Raw genomic sequence first — 23,724 nt, 5'->3', positions numbered from 1 at the left:
AAGTTGACATGCACCTACCCATGCACTAAGAAACAGCCTCCACACATGCAAAGTTTAACTTTTGATAACATTATTTCTTGCAGGGTACCAAACCCACCTGCACCACCCACACTTCCTGCTAATTAAATATACTAACTCTAAGATTGCACAAACACAGGGTGAAGGTATACTCTCCAACTCCAGCAATTATTTTGATTTTGAACAACTGCTGACCAGCTGCTTAGTCCATCATAAATGGTCGACTATACTGCTGTTGACCAAACATGTATTCAGTCTTATGAAGGGAACCGATATCTAGCTGTCTAGCTATATGTAGATAAAATATATGCATATACTTACACACACACATATGTACACATATATCTAGAGAGTGACGGAAAGGGAGAGATGCATAGTTGGCTTTACCTTTTTGTCTATAACTATTAGGCTTAGAAGTTTGGCACAGTACTTTCTACAGCTGAGTTATAAAATTATATACTTAATGACTCATGTGAGCATGTGGTGACTGTTGAGAAGAAGGAAGCTTCAAGGAAGCATTAAGGAATCATTATTTTCTCTTTGGGATTTATACGTAAACACACTGGAATGTCAGGAGTGAGTGTCAAAGTGCTATCTTTAAGTGTCAGATGCAAGCTACAATCTGGTAGTACTAGACAACCAACCATTAGACATTTTCCCCCAGCTTCATTTATTCTTTTATATGTTTATATTTCCATGTTAACTGCATTCTTTTGTCTCAATATTGTTTCGTTGTGACGTAGGTTCATGGTTTGGTGTCCAAAAGTCCGATATCAAGTTAGGCATTATATTGTTAATCAAAGGAAATTATTTAAAACAGTGTCACACAGCTGTATGCAGAAGTGGGTGATTTAGAAGGCCCCTTGACTACTACCAACAGCATATTCACATTACTGGGAAAATATAAAATATGGAATTTTCATCCAATTAACTTTGTGACCATGTAGCATAAGAAAGACAAAACTTCTGAATGCCATTTCGCATGTGTTTTTCCAGATTGAACTTGCCTCACCATTATCGGTGCAGAGGTAAGACTATACCCCTGAATCTAGTCGATTTGGCTTTGAATATGAACTCCTACCATTTGAGGGAGGGTTGCCGGACAACTGAAGGAAGCCTAAGTTTCCTGGTGATGGCACTGTATCTTTATGGAAGATGGGCAGTTTATTCTACAAAAATTAATACAAAATACTGGTGAGTAAACTCACCACCAAAGACACCAGAAGACCATGTCACACCTCCGCTATAATGTGTGCAGTGACCCCTGTAAACATATGGTTGTCACCACTATCAGTGGAAAAGAAAACAGGAATGAAAAACAGAAATAAGGGTACTCATTGTATAATGACCCAAACGAAGTAGTTGTTAATAGCATGTGAAGGCAACTGACCATGCAACATTCCAAGGGGGGTAGTTAGATATGGGACAGATAATAGCATAGCTCACAAATTGCATCAACGGTATTACAGAGCATCATAAATAGTTGCTTAAAATCTATGGCAACAGAACAAAACTTTTGAAAAAGTTTCATGAGCAATGAGTGACACTGTAACACAGAATGTTTCAATAGCCACTGTGACGTAAAAGATTAATGGCATGTGTTTATTATGTTACCTAAATTAACTGTTCAAAAATCAGATTAACAGTATAGTGAATGACAGGCCTGCACCCAAGAGAACACTTAGCAAACATATATAGCTATTGGGGATTGAACCTTATTTCTGTGCCAGTCATCCTTCCTTGCCATATACTGCCATTCATCAACAAAAACAGTCAGTTCTTATGAGGTTAAACACAAGGCCTAAGAGAAACCTTAAGGAGGGAAGTGTGGATGAAAGGCAGTTAAGAGAATGAAACTCTTTCACACTGTGTGTCCCAGTTTGAAAGTCTGAGTCCCAGTATGGTGGTATGTCACCATATTTGGCTATCCCATCAGGCTGCTTCTGTCTCTGTGCATTAAGGCAAAACAGTTACAAGGTGTTGATGCTGCGCACGTTCTTCTGTTGGACCATGTTACATCTTGTTTCTTCATATTTGGTGAATGTAGCAGCTAACTGATGCAATACAGTGATAAACATAGAAAAACAAATATTTGTTTGGGATTATAATGCTTTGACCCCACATGCCAATATGTAAATTACTGTCAGACTAGTTTAACTCTTCTTCTGTATTGTCATCTATATTGTTTATCCATGTCGCTATTTCTACAAGTTCAAGAAAACTTCTGCAAAAGTAGACCAATGGCAACCAATGGCTGACTCTTTTCTTTGTATTCATTAATGGACATGAATCCTTTATGGGATACACCGAGTTCTTGGTTTTAAAAAAAGAGCTACACAAAAAAGTTTACAAAAATATCTGGAAATATTGTTTTTGGTGGGTTAGGTGGCCCTTCTATTTCTTCTATTTTTTTCCTCTTTTCTCGTTTTTCTTGATATACAATTATGCTACCAGTCATCCAAATCACAATTGTTCCACCAGCAAATATTGCAAAGCCAATCAGAAAGAAGAACAGGTAGTCTACATAGGTGACAATAATGTTGCATTCCTGGATTATTTGCTGTGCAACTTCTATGACTGGAATGCCCCTTAGGAAATCTGGCTGGTTGCAGATCACGAGACTGGCATCTGTAAAAAAAATAAATAATTTTAAATTAGTCTGGCAAAAGACTTGCTGGTGTTATAACATTGATAATAGACCACTAACAGAAAAGATAAATGATCTTATACCATAACAAATATGCAAACAGAAACTTGAATTGTTTCAAGGTGAATAACAAGGAAAGAGTTGATGTTCAATGTCACGTTAAGGTTAAATGGTATGAGAATAAAAAGAAAGATCTCTTTGGCAACAGCGGGTTAAAAACAATTAAAAACTAGACTGCAAAATCTGAATGACCGACCTAGTAAACATAGCAAGAAAGCATTATAAGAAAAAAACAAAATCCCATAGATTTACAGCTATGTTTTCTAACAATGAAATGTAACTGATTCAGCTGACTAGGATGAGGGTACACACCCAACTCCACATATATTTCTGAATATGGCAACAAAGAAAACCCCTGCCCAGACCCCAACCTCTCCAACCTTGAAACAGCCAGCCAGTTCAGCTCATTCTTCATAGACTGCATAACTAAACTATCAGCCTCCTTCTCACCCACCCTCCTCCACCACCACCCCCTCCTGCCCCAACCACCACCCCACTCATCAACCTTCCTCCATGTCCTTTTGCCTCAAGCCCATCCCCACAAGCACTATAAAAAGACTTCTCCTCAAACTCAAACCCTGTCGCAATGCACATGACAACCTTCCACCCACCTTCCTCAAACAATCTGCAGACAGCATTGCCTATCCCATCTCTATTCTTATAAATAGATTCAAACAAGAATCATACATCCCTTCTCTCTGGCGCCCTGCTTACATCATCTCCCTCCACAAAGGTGGCAAAAATACTGATACCACCAACTTCAGGCCTATTGCCATCCTTTCCCCTCTTTCTAAAATACTAGAGAAAACAATACAAACACAACCCGTGACACACCTAACAGTAAACAATCTCCTCTCTCTACCCAACACGGCTTCTGTCCTGGCCACAGCACCATGACTGCTCTTCTTCCTTTCTTGAAACCATAAACCTCGAATGTGACTCAGGCAAGTTGGTATCCACACTATTCCTAGATCTGTCAAAGTCCTTTGACACCATCTCACACACCCTACTTTTATCCCAACTCTCCACCCTATACCTTTCTCCCACCACCATCACCTGGTTTTCCAGCTACTTGTCCAACCGCCACAAGCTGTCCAATGGAAAATTTCAACCTCCCCCTTCCTTCCCACACCCATAGGAGTCCCACAAGGTTCTGTTCTTGGCCCTCTTCTCTTCAACCTATTCATTAACAACTTTCACCAATCCATCCCACACTCATCTATCATCCAATATGCAGATGACTCAACAATCATCTGCTCAGCCTTCTCCCCCTCAGAGCTCCTAGCAAAAACCCAGCTAGCCTTCCCCAAAACAGAAACCTGGATGCGGTCTAACCATCTAGCACTAAATGCAAATAAAACCAAACTAATGTTTTTTCCCCTACCAAAAACTCCATTGACAAATCCACATTCACCATACAGAGCCAAAACAACAACCTCCTTGAAATTGTTCCCAACACCAGGCTTCTTGGCATCATTATTGATGAAGAACTACAATTTGACACCCACTTTCACTCCACAATCAAGAAAGTCCACCAAAAGTTAGGTCTCCTCTACAGGCACAACCACTTCCTAAGCTCCTTTACCCATCAAACTCTGGCATCCACCTTCCTACTACCCTCCCTTATATATGATGCCCCTCTTTTCACCAATCTCCATTTTGGCCTTCAGTCCAAACTTGAATTCTGCTACCACAAGATCTCCAAATTTGCAACCAATTAAAAAAACTCCTCCCACCACTACCACTCCCTCCTCACCCTCAACTGGCTTGAACTACTCAACTACCTCAGTTACCTACAATTCACCATTACCCACAACCTCATCTTTAAACCTGCCAAACAGTGGAACACTTTCCCCACACACCTATGCAACCTACCTAACCATACAAATTTCAAATCTTAGCTACCCTTTCATCTTTCTTCCAAATGGGAATGCCCTTGCCATGCTCCAACTTAACCCCACCATTCCACCTTGCACTGACTCGGCCAACTACCTCTACTATTACTTTATCCCACCCAAAACAATCCCTCTCCTACTAAAAACTAATTTTCTCTGTAATATCTATTGTACTATACTCTCAAATCTTAAATATACTATTACCCTCTCCATGCATAATATTTTCCTAACCTACTAATGGTTAGTAGCTATATATTTTGAAATGTTAAACCTACAATTGAGTTTATAACAAAAATATTCACTTTATGTAAATCTTGAAATTTCTGTATTGAATTATGTCTTTTCATTTTTGTAACATCGTGACAAACCAATTGCAAATATTATGGAGCTTATCTATAAATGTTTAATTAGCTGTATGAACTATGTCCTTTTGTAACATGTGAAATGTAACTTGCAATTATTGTGCAGCTTTTCTCCCTGGGCCTCCACTGAAAATGGGCTCTTCTTTGCCCAGTGGACTTCCCCAGTCATCAAACTTAAAAAAAAATAAAATAAAAATAAAATTTCTTTACAGTGTAATTTTCTTATTTTATTTAGGTTCATAGATATGTACTAGGCTATCTTCCCTTGCAGGCCATTTAATCCTAACCAGTTTCCCTTTTGTTGCTTGAATTAACTTGCCCTGCTTGGTATTAGATGGGTCTTACCCATTCCATGGTTGATATTTATATGTTACCTTCAAGGAGGATAACTAGGATCATACCATAGATAATTTCAGAGGGCCCATGCATGGAATAAAGCATTTAGGAGATGCCTCTCTCCATTCGTATTACAGGAGGCAGTCCTGTGGTAAATTTTCTATTACCCATCCATAGATTCAAGTTGCGTTTGAATATGGACAGGGATCAGCTTTATTTTATGAGGATGGCAAGTTTGTTCCAGTGCAGCGTTATCCTCTGTAAGATATTACTGTCCATCCAAATCATTCTGTTGATGTTGCAGAAGAGGTTTAGATCCCTAGAGGGATTATATTTGTAATGCCATGTGACTTTCTGATGTACAGTAAATGCCTCTTAGCAGTCTGTAGGTATGGAATGTAGTGGCAAGGCCGTGAGTTGGTCCTTGTAGGATGTGTTGTTTAGACCTTGTATCCTCTAGTAAGATATTGTCTGTGGGCATTGTAGTTCCTGTACAGGGCACTACATCTTTTTAATCACACTACCCAGACATGCGCAACAACTAAATTAGAATTTGTATTATTTTAATTATTCACATTCTAATCATAACTTTCGCAGACAATATTTTCATTATTTATGTTTCAACACTCTAAATTGGCCCTAGGTGTGTGTGTGTGTGTGTGTGTGTGTGTGTGTGTGTGTGTGTGTGTGTGTGTGTGTGTGTGTGTGTGTGTGTGTGCACCTTCTGTGGAAGGTTGGGAGCCGGGCTGGCAACTCGACACTGTAAAACTCTACTGCCGATCATGAGCGTCCAGGTGATCCACTGTGGCGACCCCTAACCGGGAAAAGCCAAAAGAAGAAGAAGAAGATTCTTGGAATTTCAGAGCTATTCATTACTATTTCCATAAAAATATCTAAATACTTTTATATTAAAAAAATCTAAATCTCTTTCTATATAGTCACGCACTTTCCTCTCACAAAGTTTTCTTGCACATTTTCTGTTTAATTAGGCTTTTCACTATTAATTCTGTGTATTTTAATCTTCATATAAACATTGTTATCCTTGACTATATGCTTATCCTCTTTTTACTTTTTTAATTGCACTCTTAAGTATTTATAGCTCATTCTATTCATCCTTGAAAATAAGCTGCATCCCATTTTTATGTATGTTTGTCATTTGCACATTCCTGTCATTAACCCATCCCCTTTCTATTCATTTTCTTAAAGTTTTTTCCATGTTTTAGTCCAGTTCTTTGCTTCTTATAAAACATTTCCAATTTTTCTGAATATGTGTTTGTATATCTTACTTCCTGTTTTAGATTTTCATAGGTTTATAGGTAGGTACTAGGCTATCTGCCCGAAGGCATTTATAAGCTTAGCCACAATGTGTTGGCATTCGCCGCCCCATTAGAATAGTTCCCTGTGCCTCTGTCCAGCAGAGCCACTGAAGTGATCCCCGGGGTAAACTTTCTGTTTCCCATCCACTCATCAAGGTTTCTCTTGAAGAGTGCTAGCGAGGAGCTCTGCCTAATGTAGACTGGAATCTTGTTCCAAAGCATGGGAAGTCTCTGGGACAGGAATCTATCCTTCCAGCACGTCCTATTTATTGTTGTGGTGAGGTTTAGATCCCTAGAGCATGTGGCTCAAGGGGATAAGATTTTCTTTAGGTGGAGCATGTCCATCAATTCTGGGTTGGACATGGCCTTGTATGTCGGGCAGAGATCACCTCTGAGCAGGTGGTATGCAACCGAGTACAGCTGGAGTTTCTTCAGTCGAGCTGCATAGGGCATCTGTTTGAGGCCAGTGATCCTCTTGGTGAGGTACTTCTGTGGTCTTTCCAGCAGTTGAAGGTGTCTTGTAAGGTACATCCCAAATGGGGCGTTGTACCCTATGATGGGTCTGATGAGTGATGAGTAGAGGGGCACAATGACCTCTTTTAATCTGGATGCAAACCCTTTTGTGATTAGGTGGGCCACATATTAGGATTTTCTAACCACTTTGGCAATGTGATTATCAAAGGAGAGATTACTATCTACTTGGGTCCCCAGATCCCTTATTACGTTTTCCGTATTTAGGGGACTACCACCTATGTGGTAGTTTGTAGGTACTTTGTTATTTCCAAAGGGAATAACTATGCACTTTTTGGCATTTAGCTTGAGGCCATGATTTTGACACCAGATACCCATCTGAGTGAGACCCTTTTGGAGGATGTCTGTGTCAGCCGGTGAGTCAATTATAGCCCCTAGTTCACAGTCATCTGTGAACTTGGTCAGCCATAGTGATCCTGTGCTTGCCTGTACCTCTGAGAAGTATATGCTGAACAAGAGGGGTCCTAGGACTGAGCCCTGTGGAACGCCACTTGTAACCGGTTTAGAGTCAGACCTAGCTCCCGCAACTCTCACCATATGGGTTCTGTCCATGAGCCAATTGACAACCCATCTTGTGACATAGGGGTTTATGTTCAGGCTGATGAGCTTGTTTATAATACCAGAATGAGGAATGGTGTCGAAGGCCTTTGCGAGGTCTAGGTAGGCTGTGTGTACCACCTTTCCCTCGTCTATAGCCTTGGTAACTGTCTCAAAAAAGTCCACCAGGTTTAGGAAGCATGATCCGCCCTTAACAAAGCCGAACTGGGTAGGGTCCAGTGTTTGGAGGTTCCCAATGTCTCTGTTAATGAGTTCCATGATGATGCGCTCCATAGCCTTGCAGACCAAGCTAGTCAGGCTTATAGGGTGATAGTTCCTGGGGTCTGTTGTGGCTCCACCATTGTGGAGCAGAATAACCATTGCTGTGCACCACTCTATGGGTATGGACCCTGTGGAGAGGCTGAATTTGAAGAGTGTGTTTAGGTGAGGGGTTAGTTCATCTTTGAGCTCATGTAGGATGCAGCCTGGGACACCATCCGGTCCCACTGATGCTGTGTTTTTGGCTTTGGAGAGGGCTATTTTAACCTGAGTGTCTGTGATTTCAGGGGCTCTACATTCTTCTGGTATGGTTATGGGCCCTTTTGGGGGTGAAAAGAGGGTGAAGTTTGCACTGAGCCTGTCTGCCAGGATGTTGGCAATATCGGTTGGTTCAGTGTATTTTGTGCCATTCAGCACTAACTCTGAGCAGATCTGAGCATTGCAACTTAGATTCTTGACATAGCTAAAGAATACCTTGTGGTTATCTTTGGAGTCCTTGGCAAGTTTTCTTTCAAAGCTTGCCTTGGATGATTTTATGAGGGATCGTAGTTTCTTGCTGATACTGATCAGGGATGTCTTCCCTTCTTGGGATTTTACTCTTTTCTGTACTAGTTTCCTCCTTCTATTGTATAGCTTGTTTATGGCAGGAGTCCACCAGACTGGTTTCCTTTTCTTGGAGGAGTGAGTCTTGTTTTTGCTTGGGATAGCGTGATCCATGCATTCTTGTAGGTGCCCGTAGAATGCATTAATAAAGGATTTTGCAGCTTGGACAGCGTTATCCTTTAGCATGGGGGCTTTGAAACTTTCCACCTGTCTTAAGTAATGTGAAGTTTGCTTTTGAAAAGTTTTTCACTGTGGTTTCCTTGTCCGGAGGTGGGGGTGGAATGTAGATATCCAAAGTGATTTGTTTATGGTTAGATCTAACCAGCGTGGGGTTGACCTCCGGTGTGGAACACCGGCCACCCATGTTGGTGATGACCAGGTCCAATATGTTGTCACCTCTGCTGGGAGTGTTGACCAGTTGTTCCAGGGCATTTGAGTTTATAAAATCTAGGAAATGTTGGGCAAGGAAGTTAGTACTTGAGTAGTTCTCTCAGTTAATGTTTGGGTAGTTGAAATCACCCAATATTAGGGTGTTTGGTAGGACCTTTATGTTACCTAGTGTTTCCAGAAATGCAGAATGGGGGTCCTGGGACATGGTGGGTGATCTGTAGCAAGCTACAATTTGAATTGCAGTTTTGCCCATTGTTAGCTGCATGGGGATAATCTCTGGAGCATCGTGCTGTGCCACTTACCTGGAGGTCTGGGTATCCTTGGTGAATATGGATACTCCCTCGCCTTTTGTATTTCGGTCCGGGTTCTGTGGTCGAAATCTATGGTATGAGTTGTAGCCTGGTAGTGCTGGGGTATTCTCTGGAGCCTTAAACCAGGTTTCTGTTACTGCACATATATCGATTTTCTCCATACTGAGGAGAGCCTCGAGTGCATGCATTTGAGGTTTAGACTTCTGGCATTGAGTATTATTACCCTCAGATTTCTGTTACTTGTGCTATTTACGGCGGTGGGTTTGTCTTTTGAGCCTTGCCTAAAAAAGGCACTATGGGGATGGCAAGAGCCTTGGCCAGTATTCGAAAGCCTAAGGGTGACAGGTGCAAGCTGTCTCTAGCAAAGCAGCGTGGCTTGTCGAGCATGTCATCCCAGGCAGATAGACACTGGATCCCCTTTGAATGACACCAGAAACTTAGCCAATTGTTGAAATTGATAATTATTTCTTTATACCATGGTATCATTCTTGGTGAGGGCAGGATGTTACTCAGGGTCAGGGTCATACCGGCCTGGGCTACGTGATCAGAGAGCTCTTCCATGTCTCTTTTCATGTAGTCCAGGGAGGTATGGCTCAGGTCATTCACACCAACATGGACAATGACAGAGTCATATTTGTACTTGTTCTGGAGTGACCTGAGTGCTTGTGTTATGTGGTGGATCCTGGCACCCGACAGGCAGCTAACTGTAACCTTCTCCTTATTCAGCCTAGTGAGTGGGACGTCAGTGTGCCTGACTATAGAGTCACCTATTACTAGTATGTTGGGTATGTTATTTTGCCTTGAGGGCTGTGATTGTGTGGCAAACTGGTTTTGTGAAGTATGTGTTTCATGGTTTGTGTTGGGGGGGTGGAGGTTGCTTGGATGTCTGCTTTGGGGGGCTCTGTTGCTTTTGCAGATTTTTATTTAGAGCCTCCGAGTATGTTTTTGTGTATTTATGTGTGTTTTTTGCCAGTGCTGGTTTAATGGGTCTATGTGAGACTGGTGGTGTGATGCCAGTATTTGCCTTCTCCTCTTGACTATCTGATCCAGTCTTGGGTTGAGAGAGCTTAGCCTCCAGTTTGGCCGTATAATTGCATCTCTCGCATGTATTAGTGTTTGGTGGTAGGAGGAGAAGGTTGTCTGTGTACATGAGGCAGTTGTAACATTGCCTCAAAATGCCCAGATTCAACAGTTGGACTGGAGAGTACATCTGAAACTGTCCTTTGGACATGCCTGGATAGGTACAGTAAACTGTTTTACTGAATGGCTGGTAAGGTCGAATAGAGAGCCTCGTCCTTCTGTAGTGCTAGGGTTTATAAGTGCTTGCTATGAGTTTTGAGCAAGTGCCGGGCTGAGAAATGAATGGCTTGAGTGCTTAAGTTGAAAGTTTGTCTAGTTTCAATGGAAAAATTGAAGAGGAGACTTTGTGGAGCTGGGAATAGTTACACCCTAGCTAACCGGCGCAGCCCACTGTGCAAAACCGGGCAAATGTGGTTTATATAGCAGGGAAATGAAAGAGATAGAAATTTGCCCAAAATGGCCAATAAACTACTACTTTCTGGGCTGAAACCACTCCTCCAGGGACAGATAGGCTGCTCAAAGCTCCTCTCTCTCACAGGTGAACAGAGAAACTTCCTTCTATCCAAGTAAGGTATGGGCAAACACAGAGATTTGTAATACAGCCCTAAATTCAGCACTAACCTGAAAACTGGACTATACTAGCTTAGAAATGCGGGAAATAAGTATATATATATATATATATATATATATATATATATATATATATATATTTTTTTTCAGAAAATAAAGCAGATACAATCAAAAATGCGCATAAAAAGATGCTTATTGTTATATATCTCAGTTCAGAGTTGTAGTCAATACCCCTAGTAATAAAGTAGGAAGAAACACAAATACAGTAAAAGCAGATGAATAAAGTGCAAAGTTTATATATATATATATATATATATATATATATATATATATATATATATATATCTAAAATAAAATAAAATAAAACAAACTGATTTAAACAAGTTACCCAATTAACCAGAAAAAAACTCAAAACTGAGCCCTCTTCCAGCAGTCTTCAATCAGACAAGTTCTAACTGCACATTCTCGCTACTAGGGTGCAGGGGAACCTTCTCCAAAAAAGATGGCCTGGATCAGTGCTCAAGTTATACAAACAAAGCTAGATTCAGCACGCCTAAATCTGGTCCTATGCTACAGCAACAAGGTGCACCAATTTCAGAAAGAAACAGTTTGAATAAGCAGGCACAAAAAGCCTGTGACCAGAAATTCCCAGCTCAGAAGGACAGAATCCAGCCTCTCCTCCCACAAGAGTGCAGACCACAAAACTTCTTAATGTAGAATAACTGGCCTGAAGCCCAAGTGCTTAAACCAGAACTAATACACTTTTAGAATGCAGACACTGAGCTTTCAATCAGCAATTCCCAGCTTAGAAGGATGTAAGCTACCTGTCCTGCCACAACAGTGCAGACCACAAACCTTCTTAATATAAAACAACCGGTATGAAGCCCAAGTGCCTAAACCAAAAGACTTAGAATAACAGTTACAATCCAATCAGGCTACTACCAAGCAGCAATAAGTGCAGCAGAATAAATAAAATTGAATACTTTTAAGAAGAGGCAAAAGCAAAATAAAGTAGGAGGAAACACAAATACAGTAAAAGCAGATGAATTTTATTTATTTATTTATTTATTTTTTTAGTAAAGTACAAGGAGAGAAGAAGGAATAACCTAAGTGGGTTGGCCTTCTCAAATCTTCTCTCTGTATTATGTAGAGTGAACACTAGACTCAGAGTATGATCTCACTGTATTCGGTTAAGTGAGCAAATGAGATGTACTCAGGAGGAGTGTTCTAATACAGACTTACAGGAGGGGCGGGCAATTCCAGAGTCACCAACACTAACACTAAAACAAAAACAAGGAGGGTGGGTGGGGACAAACAAGAAGAATAAGTACAGTTGTACAGATTACAGAGATATTAAATCAAAATGCAGACAAAAAATGAGAATAAACACTTATCTTTTCTCAATATCACAGTTGGCAGTAGGTCAATCTCTCTGCAGCAGCCTGAGCAACAAGTATATCTGATTTAAAACACAGGACAGAAACCAAACAATACAGATGCAGGAATACTTTTGCCAGATGAAACCAGTTCTGAAAACTTACTGCCACTAAGAAAACAGACAAGGCCTCCAGACAAAGGATTTCACTACAACTGAGGTCAACACTAAGATATACAGCTATAACACACAAGAGGAAGAATAAGTACAGTTGTACAGACTACAGACCTTTCATTTTACTCAAGCAATTAAAAAAGTCAAACCTATTATGCAAAATATGGATTTTCAAACCTTTCCCCCTTTTTTCTGCATAAAATTCCTTCTTTGTGGGATCAACTCATGTCTCATAATGACTTAAATCTAAATGTTATTCTTTCTGTGCCTAAAATTTATGGTATAATATTTATATTAGCTACACACTTGACTTTACCCAAGTACTCTCTTACTAAGTGCAGACTAAAGGTAGAAATTTCATAATTTACCCACTTTTTTCATGTTATTGTTATATACTTCTACCCTATCCTTTTCAGCTAACACTGTTCCAAAATTTTGACCTTCAAAAATAAATCCTAATCCTACATACTTTTCTTGTTTACCTTTAAGTTAAAATGCATTCATCTCCTTTTTCTTTGCAACTAAGTGTATTTTATTTCCATATAGTTTATTACCATCAATAAATAACCACAATAAGTTATGAGACAATGGAAATCTGTTTCATTGCCCATCCCAAACTGTATATTCTCAACTTTCTTTCCCACCTCCTTTATACCATGTCCCTGCGGATTCACTTTACATGCTCAATGTTTTAAAATGTCGTAATTCATATGGCCGAGACCATATAATCGACGTTTTAAAACATTGAACGTGTTAAGCGGAGATCTCCATACAGCGTGGAATGGGAAATTTTCTCTTTTTCTTGCTGTAGTGAGATCTCGGAGGTGGTATATTTAAATAGCGGGGGGTGTGGGGGGTATGGGGGGTGCAGCTTGCCCCCCTGCAAAAATGTCCTCGAAAATTGTTTGTGTTGTTTTTATTTTTGCTTTACAAGTTCAATGTTTTAAAACGTCGATTATATGGTCTCGACCATATGAATTTCGACATTTTAAAACATCGAGCATGTAAAATGAATGCGTCCCTGCAAATAACAAAAATCAAAGGGACTCATTTGATAACCTTTCATGATACCTTTGTATACTTTGATACTTTTGTCTCAATATCCATTCATCAGAGACCACCTTACAGAACTTCTACTACATCCTTATACCAATTTCTAAAATATGTCCAAGCAAGAATCCCTATCAGCTAATGCGAAAAACTGTCACATTACTTAGTCACCCATAGAGTCACCACTAGAGGCTGCTTTCATCCTATTTAATAGTACCCACCACTTCTTTTAGATGCATTTCTAATATATCCCCTTCCTAGCCTACCCTTCCCGATTCTGCATGCTCTCATTCTGTTTTCTTATTCTGAGTTCCAATACTTGCTCTAAAATTGTATAACAATTCGAGAGTTTTAGATTTTTAATTACTTAAATCACAGTTATATTGCCTTCCTAAATAAATGTTTTTGTGCCTTGTGTAACCAAATATTTTGCCACATTTTATAATGTTTATTCTGCACCATTATTAAACTTTTTTTTTTAAATGCATCTATTCTAACTCAAGTTAGATGTTAAAATCGGTTTCATGTATTTCAATGTGCTTCCTCTGTACACTAATTGAACTTTCTTTAATTTATCCATACTTATTTCATTTTTGTTTTATCATCCCTTACTCAACATATTATTTTAATATCTTACAGCATATCTTCAGAGTTATTTTTTTTTCTCCAAACAATTTTAACATATTTTTTCATTATTTTCATCTTACTGCTTACTGTTTTGTATTTCTCTTTTTTTCTTCCTCAGCCATTGCATATATATAATTTTTTCCATGGTTGTCAAACAATATGATGAATTATTTTACATTGTATTGTCCTTTTAGGTGCAGCCTTGTCTCCTATATCATATCTGTAATTTTTTTTGATAGTTACTGATATTTTTTTATCTTGTCCTTTTCTTTACTTTTTAAGCATCTGCATAACTTATTTTAGTTTATCCGTTTAAATATATTCCTTCAAATAAGCATTATTTTACTTCATTTAAATATTTGTCAATCTTATACACATAAATAAATAGCATTTTGAGAAATAAAATGTATAATTGGCTATATTCTGCATATTCAAAGGAAATAAAATCTGCTTACAACATATCATATTCTTCTTCTGAGCAGTTTCCCGGTTTGCCTTAGTTTAGTAATGTTACATAATGCTTTAGCTGTTTCAAGTAGTGTATGATAATTGTAAACATTGAGAATAATTCCACAGAATTCTTTACAGTTATATTCAACACAATCTTGGCAACCTGTCCCAAGAGTAATGGTATAAAAGAATACGATTTTTCTAATATTTCAGCATATTTCACAACTTAACAGTGTATGTGGGAGAGCCTCACTAATTTGTTTTAAGTATAACTAGGATGGAGCAATCTTATATCTTTTGTACAAGATATTATTTTCATATGATCCAAATTTATGCATATTTAGAAACACATACCTCACTGTGTGTTTCTAGCAGGACTGCTCAGTGCAGTATGAGGGAGTAGGTCTACAGCAGTATGTAGGCTCTAGTAAGTCACACTACATCAGTCTTGTTCAATATCACTGCATGTAAATGTGAGTAATATGAATGTGTTCTGCCCCAGAGCTGTACACTGTGACTGAAAGAAGAAGAATTCAAAGACAATGCCTACTGCACTGTTTTGGAGAGAGGTGATGGAAATGCACATCATCTTTTTATGATATACACCCATTGCTACCCATGACAGGAATAGGGTTGTAGTGCAGCCACAGGTAAGTATTATCAGCCTATGTACGTGTGTGTGTGTGTGTGTGTGTGTGTGTGTGTGTGTGTGTGTGTGTGTGTGTGTGTGTGTGTGTGTGTGTGTGTGTGTGAGAGAGAGAGACTTTCCTGGTGTCTGTGTGAATGTGTATGAATGGTAGCATATGTGTGTGTGTGTGTGTGTGTGTGTGTGTGTGTGTGTGTGTGTGTGTGTGTGTGTGAGAGAGAGACTTTCCTGGTGTCTGTGTGAATGTGTATGAGTGGTAGCATATGCCTCTGTGTGTGTGTGTGTGTGTGTGTGTGTGTGTGTGTGTGTGTGTGTGTGTGTGAGAGAGACTTTCCTGGGGTCTGTGTGAATGTGTATGAGTGGTAGCATATGCTTCTGTGTGTGTGTGTGTGTGTGTGTGTGTGTGTGTGTGTGTGTGTGTGTGTGTGTGTGTGTGTGTGTGTGAGAGACTTTCCTGGTGTCTGTGTGAATGTGTATGAGTGGTAGCATATGCCTCTGTGTGTGTGTGTGTGTGTGTGTGTGTGTGTGTGTGTGTGTGTGTGTGTGTGTGTGTGAGAGAGACTTTCCTGGTGTCTGTGAGAATATGTATGAGTGGTAGCATATACCTCTTTGTGTGTGTGTGTGTGTGTGTGTGTGTGTGTGTGTGTGTGTGTGTGTGTGTGTGTGTGTGTGTGTGTGTGTGTGTGTGTGTGTGTGTGTCTGTCTGTCTATAGGTGCTTACACTAGGGAAACAATGCACTTGCTCCAATTATATTAACTGCATGTTTCAGTGACATGCAAATGAGTTGCTAATGAACTTTGCCTCAATATAATTTTTTTATTATTATAGCATGATTACATAACCTAATATATTTATTTTTCAGTTAAGCACCAGCATGAAATTCTAGGATATCTACTGTTGGCTGAGATTAAGTTGCTTGAGTATCATGTGCCTGAATCACGAGACACTGATGAAAAGAATACTAAAATAAAAATAATAAAAGAATACTAAAATAAAAATAATAAAAGAATACTAATTTCTGTTTTCCATCTGAAATCGCTAACACTTTAATGTCTAAGTGTACATGAGCAGTGACTACTTTGTTTTGGGAGATTTTATGTTCCTATGTTTGTAAGTTCATAGGCAAATACTAGATGAACAGTCTGCAGACTTACAAACCCAGCCAATAACGAGAAGTCAGAATCAAACCCTTTACCTTGTATCTGTGCGGTAAAGACCTTGACCATTATGCCAACCCCTCCCCTTTCTTTATGTCTATGTGATCATGGACTTAGTTTATATAACTTCAGAGGGTGTGGAGAGTTTTTTGGCTCCTTGGCATCTTGATGTTTGGGGTTTCATATTTGATCTCAAAACTGAAATTCAAAGTACTTCTGTTATTTCTTCTTGATTTACTGGAACATCCGTCAAAAGTAAATCAAAGCCCAAATACATTTTTTTAACATTTCCCTCCTGCAACTCTTCAGTTTTCTTTCTTTCTCTCCCGTAGGAAACATTGTTCGTTTCACTATCTTTTAATTACACCAGGACGGCCATTCTTCTTTCTACACGTTTAAACTGCTAATATTCATTTATAACAATCTTTACCCGCTATCCTTCATTATGCATCTTATTTTATTTCCTACCCCTTGTCTTTCTTTTCTGCTTTAGTATTTTTGACCTATTTCAGAAGTCTCTTCTCCCTAAGACACCACTTTTTTCCTTGTATATGGCCTCAGATCATTCTATCTGTTTTCTATATTTTTTTTCATTTTCCCTTTGCAGATGTTTTGTATATTTTAATGGGAGTAGCTTGACTGTTCAAAAGCTACTAATACATCCATATTTGCATTCTTAGGAACAGCATAAGAACCAGTCTACACTCACAATCACTTATCCCTAGTCATGTGGTCTAGTAGCAGTTTTGGCAATGCATAGTTTAACCTCTCTCTTACAGCTTGTTTTACTCTTTGAACTATAATTGGAGATCCACTCTGCTTGATTTTCACTACTTCACCAGAAACTGCTTTGATGAAAAACTGGTTCACAAACCTTTAAATGTGCATTACTTGGAGAGGGAAAGTAATATGGAAACACATTGTTTAAAGCACAATATAATTAGTCCAAAATAATTGTTTTATGTTATAGCTTTGCTGTCTGTTTTGTGTAGTAAACATTGTATATGGTTTGCTTCTGAGAGTGTTTGGTGCAAAAGTGGGGCATGCTGATTTTCACACACACACACACACACACACACACACACACACACACACACACACACACACACACACACACACACACATTGTAATCTTTGGTGTAAAGTAGGCATCCCTGGGGCATAATTAATGTTGACTGATAGCATCCTTGTCAGTTTGAAAATGCATTTGACAGAAAGATATTTCTTATTTATATGAAAAACAAATGTCATTATAAAAAATACTGTTGCTGGTAGCTACAAAGAAACCATTTATTGAGGCAGAATCTTGCATATTTCAAGAGATTAGGATGCTGGCTTTTTTTCTTACAATAACACATTAAAACAGGTTTGACTTAATGAACCTTTACTAGTTCTACAATCCATTATTTGTCTAACCAAACAAAGTTTAACATTTTCATACTGTAAAAACTAACTCAGTTTAGTATGATCTAGACTGGCTGGTTTAAGCAAGTTTGGTTTGGTGTCAAATGACATTATAGGTGGTATAACAGCAGTAAAGATAGTTATGTTAACACTGCACGTCCTATGTTTGTATCAGTTTTTTCTGATCTGTATTTGCATTTGTATTGTTTATTCTCACTTCTAGATGATTTCTTCCTGTTTTATTCACCTATGACAATCCATATAGTGGTGATATGTTTCATTCTGCTTTATTTTTCTCCTTGTATTTAGTACTTCTTCTACTAAAATCTCCCCAAAATCTTTAATGAAAACTGACATAAAATGTTCAATATTTTAGTAAAAGTGACCAAATATTTACAGATAATAGTTATTTAATATGCAGTCTTATAGTTCACCACTTTTCTAATACATGCAGCAGTAATTAAGTTTTCATTATAAGTTGCAGGTATCTCCTGTTGACATTGATTAAAGGAATTAACGCAATGGCTGTAGCACCACACACTTTAGTTGAATTTTTAACGTAATCTCAGTTATTATAAGTGAAGCCATGCACAAAGTTAAATTAAATGGCAGTATTAAAACCAAGGCAGCCATGAGTAAATTATGGAAATTATGGATGGGTGCCTATCTCTAAAACAGACTCTGATGGTGAGTTTTAAAATATGGTGGTGTCTAGTTCAGTGGTAGTTTATCTTATTAGCTGGTTATGCTCCCGTGGAAAAGGCTTATTATGCTACAACTGTGTCTGTTTGTCAAACATGGTGCATAGCAGGATATAGGTTAAGTATCCAAAGCCCAAGGATACATGTGCACACTAGCAACCCCTCCCTTTCCAGGCTGCCTATTCAATAAGTTATTTGCCATGCTTAATGACAAGCTCTATTATCAGTCTACAATGAATTCTTACTGATCTCTTCTGCCAGATCCCTTACTTATTAAAATCAGCAAAGTCACTCACCCCATTCTTGTTTTTGACATGTAAGTATTTTTTCTGGGCAATGAAGATAGGGTAATATCAGTAAAACCCCAGAATGCTAAGCCCCATAGATGCCTGCTACTATACTCTCAGTTTGTATTAATTGGTCAACCAGGGAAACATATTAAGCATTTTCTGGGCCTCCTAGGAATATTGGTTGGTTATATGACTTGTCCCACAACATGTTAGTGGGGAATGAATGACTACAGGTTGAAACTCATTAGTAGCTCATAGCTTTAACCTTCTGTGCCAAGCTGTCAACAATTTAACTTCACCAAATAAAGTACAGTTGTGTAAGTAAACTTCCCATAACAGTAGATATTTGAATGCTCACCTGCAGCAGCCTTAGTTATATGGGTTATATCCTGCCAAGCTTATAGCAGTTGGCCAGCTTCCAAAGCTTCAAGACACCTTCCATGCACCTAAACTTTCTGGCAACTTGATATGAGATGATTAAAAGACAAGTTTGGATGCCAAGCTCTTCAGAACTTTCCTGTCAACAGAGAGAGGTAGGCTGAGCCCTGAATGGACAATCCTGGGAAGAACAAAAATAAATGATCACACCCTAGCAAAAAACACACACCAAAACAAGGGGGGCCTCAGTAACTGCAGAAGATGTGGCTATCCCCCCATCCCTAGTGGCTGTAGGTGCTACACAGAGAAATTGGGGGTAAAAGATGCTTGGTCTGAGGTACAGCAAATGGCCACAGCAGTATCACCCACCTGTGGCTGAGGCAAATTGATAGTCCACTGTGGTGGCAAAGGCTGTTTGCTTAACTTTTTCTTTTTGCATCTGAAAGAAAGACTGACCATGGGGCAGGCAGTTTGTTCTATGCTCAAGCAGAAAATGATGCCTCCTTCCCTGGGAAAACAAGCAGCAAGAGCTTGTAAACATTTAAAGTCTTTAAAAGTCACTTTTTTTACAGAAAAGCACAGTAAAAGGAACTGGAAAATGTTTTGCTAGCCCCCCCAAGTAAAATAAACACATTTTCTACACAGAATAAAATAGTTTTCAGTTACTTTAAACAAGTTTTAAACTGCTAGGAAAAAAAGTGCTCTCTTTTAAAAGTACAGTACAATCTTGTGACAGTCCATTAAAACTCACACTCCTAGCTTTAAAATAACTTTCCTGAAGAGGAAAGTATTAATAATAAACAATAATTATCGAATGGAAGTTTTTTTCCCCCAAAAGGAACTTCACAGCAAAGGAACAGCACAAGCTGATCACCGATCCTTAAAAGCCTCAGAGGAGTGTACTCTTCTGCAGTAGTAAAGCTTTGGATGGTTGGCACCCAAAATTGTCTTTTAGTCAGCTCAGCTCGAGCTTCCAAATAGTTTGGGCAAATGGTAGCTGCCCTAAAGTTTTGAAAACTGGCCAGCTGTTACATCCTTGGAGGGCTATAACCCATATAGATAAGGCTACTGCAGCAGTGATCAATATGATGAACGTCTTAATAGTTTTCTATGGACCTATATTCTCCACTGTAGCAAGTCCCACAATGAACTTACAGCAGTCATTCACTGATGTTTGACTCTGAGTGTATGACATACATCGTCTTTGGTAGTGCAGCATTTGGCTTGTTGTGGCAGATATCAGACTTCCAGGCTATTTGGTACCTTATAGGCTGTCTTTGATGAGCAGAGAGGGAGCAGTGCTTTCTGTAAAAACTGCAGCTGTTAAACAACATGGTAATTAAGGAAAGCTAACTTAGTTTGTTACATCTGGGATAAGTGCCAGAAATACAGCTGAGAAACTTGAAATCAATATATGACTGAAATATATTTATTGTTGATTATATTTTCTTTCTGTCATTGCATCTGACTTACGTAGCATGTCATTTTTGTCAAAACCTTTTTTATTCAGTTCAGTAATATCAAGGCTTTGATATCAAAATGACTAAACAGCAACTATCGCTAAGTTGTATTTGATCTTTGCATTTCAGTGATTCATTTTTATGTAAAATTACTTTTTGGTGGTATTTCATAGAGTGCGTTTGGGATAGTGTGAAGTTTGTTTATATTCTTCACCTTGTGAACTGCAGGTGGTCTTATATCAATAGTACTTGAGCAATTTGCCTCTAGCATCTCAGAGTGCTTGCAGTAGGTGGTTTAAGGTGTTAAACTTTTCCTTAACTATCTGCTTACATGAGGGGGTATATGGAGTCTAATTTTTGCATGTCTGCTACTCACTGTGCATATGCCTGTCAGTGGGAGGAGTATTTGATGTCATTGTTAAACTGGTGATACCTATCTATACCTCTGCTATACTCAGGAATTTGTGTTTGACTTTAGTACTTTTGATGACTGTGTCAAGGTGATGCAAATGTGTATGGCAGCCATTCAAGTTAAAGCCAATGCTTTAAAGAGTGCAGTTTTACTGTTGCATGTGCCTGTGCATCAATGCCCACCTCTTCTCTCACCTTTTATAGTAAGAATAGATCAGAGAGTGTGATATGCACAAACAACCTGGGAGCAATGATTAACAGCACATTGTCAACTGTTGTAAAATCATCTTATTACTGTCTGGAGAATAACTCCATCCTCAGACTCTGCCTTCATGATTGATGCACTTGTCTATTCTCATTTTTGACACTTGCAGTGCCCTTTGTTTTCGGCTCACAAACAATGACCTCAGTTTCCTTTAGCATGTGATGAATTCTACAGTCATGGCATTGGCTAATACTTCTTCTTCCAGCCATATTACCCTTCTACTGTAAAACTGGCATTGGGTACCTCTTGCAGTGAAATCAGTTTTTAAAATGATATTTTTAACCTGTTATTTCATTTTTGGCCTTTGTCACAACAGTTTGCAGAAGCTCCTGTCTTTCCATGTTACTGCTAGACAGCTTGGATCATCAGATAGGGTGCCACCTTTTAAGCGGGGCAAAGTGGGACATGGGGGTGTGGCCAATATGAAAATGGTCACACCCTCTACCGTGACATCACCACAGGAGCGGTGAAGGAGATGCTGTTATGGGTACGACGGATGGCTGCTGAAGTGGCTAGCTAGCTGGCTGCTGGAGTGGCTGGTTGGCTAGCTGCTGGACTGGATAGCTGGCTGACTGCTGGACTGTCTAACTGGCTGGATGGCTGGCTGCTGCAGTGGCTAGCTGGTTGGTGAGAGGAGCAGCTGGATGGATGAATGACTGGATGGATGGCTTGATGGATGGATGGCTGCATAAATGAATGCCTGGCTGGATGGATAGCTGGCTGCATGAATGGATGGCTGGCTGCATGAATGGATGGATGGATGGCTGGCTGCATGAATGGATGGATGGCTGGCTGCATGAATGGATGGATGGATGGATGGATGGATGGATGGATGGATGGATGGATGGATGGATGGATGGATGGATGGATGGCTGGCTGCATGAATGGATGGCTGGCTGGCTGCATGAATGGATGGCTGGCTGGCTGGCTGCATGAATGGATGGATGGATGGCTGGCTGCATGAATGGATGGATGGATGGATGGCTTGCTGTCTGGCTGTCTGGCTGGATGAATGAATGGATGGCTGGCTGGCTGAATGGATGTCTGGCTGGATGGTTGGATGAATGACTGGCTAGCTGGCTGGATGAATGGATGGCTGGCTGGCTGGATGAATGGATGGCTGGGTGGCTGGATGGCTAGATAAATGGGATGGATGGATGGATGGATGGATGGATGGATGGATGGATGGATGGATGGATGAACGGATGGCTTGCTGGCTCATTAGGAAAAAAAAAATCCCGGTCATTTTTTTTTTAGTGGTTGTAGAAGCACTCAAAACAAAGCGCTCCTACAGTCGCGATTTTTGCAGGGCTCTTCCTGCCCCAATCCCCACCTCTTTCATAAATTGCAGCCAATTACTGCATGAATTAAAGTACCTGGACCTAACAGGCAGTAGCTTTGCCTGCAGGTCCGGGTTGGTGGCATCACTGAATTGCCGTGGAAAAGCCAGAAGTAATTGCAGCTCTTCCACGGCAATTCAGTGAGATTGAAAAGTGTGACTTTTCAAGTCCTACTCCTTTGCACAGTGGGCAACAGGATGAGGCAGCTCAACCCATGAGTGTTCCACTGTCAACGGGATGGGTGGCAACCTTAGCATCAGATGAGGGGCTGCAGATCATTTTCAGGACTAAGCCTTACAACTCAGATAGGCAATTTTTCCCTAACTAAAGTCTTTCCTGTGAAAAGTAGATACCTACCCCTGATTTGGGCATGGGAGAATGAGACCTCATTTTTGAGTGGACTTTAATTCCACCTTTTTCCAGAGAGTATACTTTAATTTTAACTTACAGATTCATAGGTTCTTAGAAGGTTATTAGGCTTACAGCCCTAGAGCCCTTACAAGCCTACCCATATTCATCCTGAGTTCCCCAAATTATCAGTGGTTAGGTAAGGGACGTTTGCAGAGGTAAGGGTCTATGGTAGTTAATACCAACTTCCTCTGTCCAGAAGGAACATGGGCACCACCCCAGGAGTGAATTTGTGGTCACCCATCCATTGATCTAGTTTGTATTTGAAGAGGGTCAGGTACAGGCTCTGTTTCACATGAACTGGAAGCTTGTTCCAGAGAAGTGGCAGCCCCTGGGAGATGCATCTATCTCTCCAGCAAGACTTGTTCATGTCAGAGGCTAGGTTAAGATCCCTGGAGTTACTGACCCTTGTGCAGTTTGATTTATGAATGTGTAGCATTTCCATCAGGGCTGGGTTAGATATTGCTCTGTAAGCCAGGCACAGGTCACTCACCTCTTAGCAACATGGAGAAGACAGAATACAGTGACAGGGCTTTCAGTTTTTCTGCATAAGACTTGTTTTGTATACCCTGTTATTTCTTGGTGAGAAACCTTTGTGGTTTCTCCAATTGTTGCAGATGTCTGGCGAGGTACATGCAAAAGGGAGCATTGTA

At 39.7% G+C, this 23,724-nt stretch overlaps 1 protein-coding gene across 1 annotated transcript in view; it reads right to left on the bottom strand.

Moving 5' to 3' along the window:
- Positions 1 to 1,594: 1,594 nt before the first annotated feature.
- LRRC52 (leucine rich repeat containing 52) overlaps positions 1,595 to 23,724 on the bottom strand; it is a 308,782-nt gene continuing 286,652 nt past the window's right edge. Inside the window, exon 2 of the mRNA XM_044085398.1 lies at positions 1,595 to 2,646. Within this exon, the coding sequence (XP_043941333.1) occupies positions 2,351 to 2,646 (296 nt within the window). The 3' untranslated portion in view covers positions 1,595 to 2,350. The remainder of the gene's footprint in view (positions 2,647 to 23,724) is intronic.

Source organism: Protopterus annectens, chromosome 10.part0 (genome assembly GCF_019279795.1).
Source record: "Protopterus annectens isolate FY-2018-M chromosome 10.part0, PAN1.0, whole genome shotgun sequence".
Taxonomy (NCBI): Eukaryota; Metazoa; Chordata; order Ceratodontiformes; family Protopteridae; genus Protopterus; species Protopterus annectens.
Note: the sequence above shows the minus strand (reverse complement) of the source record. Positions and strands in the feature narration are given on the sequence as shown.